General features: G+C 35.2%; 1 protein-coding gene across 1 annotated transcript; it reads right to left on the bottom strand.

Annotated features, from left to right (window-relative positions):
* Positions 1–1,128: 1,128 nt before the first annotated feature.
* On the bottom strand, positions 1,129–1,900 carry LOC147487553 (uncharacterized). Its single transcript, XM_086575097.1, has 4 exons — positions 1,796–1,900; positions 1,573–1,636; positions 1,398–1,496; positions 1,129–1,298 (listed from the first exon to the last, which is right to left on the bottom strand). The coding sequence occupies exons 1-4, from the start codon at positions 1,861–1,863 to the stop codon at positions 1,173–1,175; spliced, it is 357 nt and encodes a 118-aa protein (XP_086431223.1). The 5' UTR covers positions 1,864–1,900; the 3' UTR covers positions 1,129–1,172.
* Between the last annotated feature and the right edge of the window lie 548 nt (positions 1,901–2,448).

Genomic DNA, 2,448 nt, shown 5'->3' with positions numbered 1-2,448 from the left:
ATGATTTGCATGAGCATTACGGAGCAGGAATCTTTAGGATAGAGGACCAAGGGGATTATAACGTAAGCCCTTGGTAAATTTGTCTATGAGCGTGGGCTTTCGTTATGTTTTGGATCATGCTAAACATTAGAAGGGAATGGCGTTATTCTTCTATGAATGACGAAACTTGTGATATTTTCCTTGCTTTAGCTAGGGGACGTACACTCTATGATATTCCCCAGACCCTAATGTCAAGTTTAGCCCGAGCCCATAGCAAGAGGCATGAGTATCTTCTTATGCCTGTTTTAATTTGCCGTATAATGCTATGTTTCTTCCCTATTTTTTGTGCCTGTTTCGCGGATTGGGTTGGGGTCGACATTGTGAGACCCACCAATTGTATTATTCGATCATTCTGTGCAATCACTTGGCAAGGGTGGAGGATACAACCTCATCAGGTTGCGCCTTACACCCTATCCGACCAAGTGGCGCTTGACAGGTTAGCTATAGTAGACGATAAATGGCGTGAAGCCTGGCAAATTACCATGGCGTGGCAAGATGCGAAGGAACACTACTACAGAATAACACTTCTACCACTGTTTTTAAGTGTGGTATAAATATATTTACCACTGTTATACAACCGTGACAATAGGTGGTGTGGTATATAATAATAGCAAAACTGTGGTATATATATTTAACGGATACCACGGTTTTTCAAAGAACCGTGGTTTGTATGCCCATTATATACCACGGTTGTCAATAGAACCGTGGCATATAAGCTATTGAAACCGTGGTTTATATTAGTGTATGTGTAATAACACCGTGGTATATAGTTATACTAAATACTACGGTTTTATGCCAAACCGGTGGTAATATATATATATATATATATATATATATATATATATATATATATATATATATATATATATATTATTTTTTAATAATAATACTAATAACAATCAAAAACTGAAACCGCATAACAAAATTTACACCGCCTACATACAACATTTCCATCTTCCCAACAAATTCCAAAATATACAATAAACTATCAAACATTGCAAAAAAAGATAATAATAAAAAACTTCCATTAATTTTTTTCCATCTTCCCAACAAATTCCAAATGTACAATAAACTATCAAACATAAATTAAAAAGGTAAGACTCATAAATTAAACTGGAGGGGTCCGAACATAGCTAAAACTCATCCTCATTCGCTTCCGACTGAAACACCCCATTTTCCTGGATGAACTGAATAATATCGAGCCGAACACCGTCAAGTTCATCTTGCATGTATGTCTCCTTCAGTTCTAAATTTGTTATCTGGATGAGTCAAAGCACAACATGTAGAGTTACTATATAAGAATAAGGCGAAGTCGTTGAATTGAGCCAAATAAAGTGTTTGTCAAAACTTTCGAATACCTTATTTTCAAATGATCCAGTTGAACAAGCTTCTACTATTTCCCTCATAAACTTCATTGTATAATACCCACACTCTGTGCCACCTGGTTGATATGGGCCCTAACATATAGACTCACAACATATGTAAACATATACTTTTCAAAGAAAAAGACAATAATGTGTAGGATTTGTTTACCTTGATCTTGTCCCACTTCAGCGGAACTCGTTTCCCATCAACCCTTTGCAATGTGAGGACCGCACTTCACAAAGATAAATGCAAAACATTTAATTCACAATCGCTAGTGGGAAGTCTAATTGGATACGTTTTTAGTACTTCATTTAATTCAATCATTTATGTACCTTCACTATGGTAGTACCTCAAAATGTTAAGATATGTCAAAAAATATAGCTATGCTCACCTCCTAAAATATATTGCTATATCTGAGCTTGGTTCACCATGCTTCGAATCCAACCAAATGAAAGACATACGTGATAGATCAATGACAATTAAAACCCAATGGCCGCTATGAAAGAAAAGGGGGAAAAAAAAGAATGGAAAACAATCAGTACAATTGATAGTTTTATCAATTTAAACAATACAACGCGTGATAGGATCGTTTATGTCCTTACCCCTGGATTGTAAGGAATGAGAACAATTTTCTTTCCACTTGCATTCCGCAATGTTTCTACAATGATTTCAGTTTTAGCAGTTCCATCTGCTCTTGTAAAAGATAAAGGATTAACAAATCCAACGATGTCACGGCAAAACTCACAAATTCAATCGTAAAGGATTCTAAAAGGAAAAAATCAACTGTCATAAATAAATTTAAATAACTAATATTTGATTAAAATCACCAATAATAAAACCTTCAAGATATGCTTACCTCATGTATGCAATTAAACAAACAGCTTCTAAGCTATCCATATTACACACATCCAACAAATCACATTTTCGATAACAAATTTTTACGTATCTTCTCCAAACAACTCTTTTCCAACTGGAAAAATACCACACCATGGGTTCGGGAAGCATGATATTGAGCAGTCCCTTGAAAGAATCAATTGGACCTTG

The sequence above is a fragment of the Coptis chinensis genome, chromosome 7 (assembly GCF_015680905.1).
Source record: "Coptis chinensis isolate HL-2020 chromosome 7, ASM1568090v1, whole genome shotgun sequence".
Lineage (NCBI taxonomy): Eukaryota > Viridiplantae > Streptophyta > Magnoliopsida > Ranunculales > Ranunculaceae > Coptis > Coptis chinensis.
This window is presented reverse-complemented; position numbering and strand designations above follow the sequence as displayed.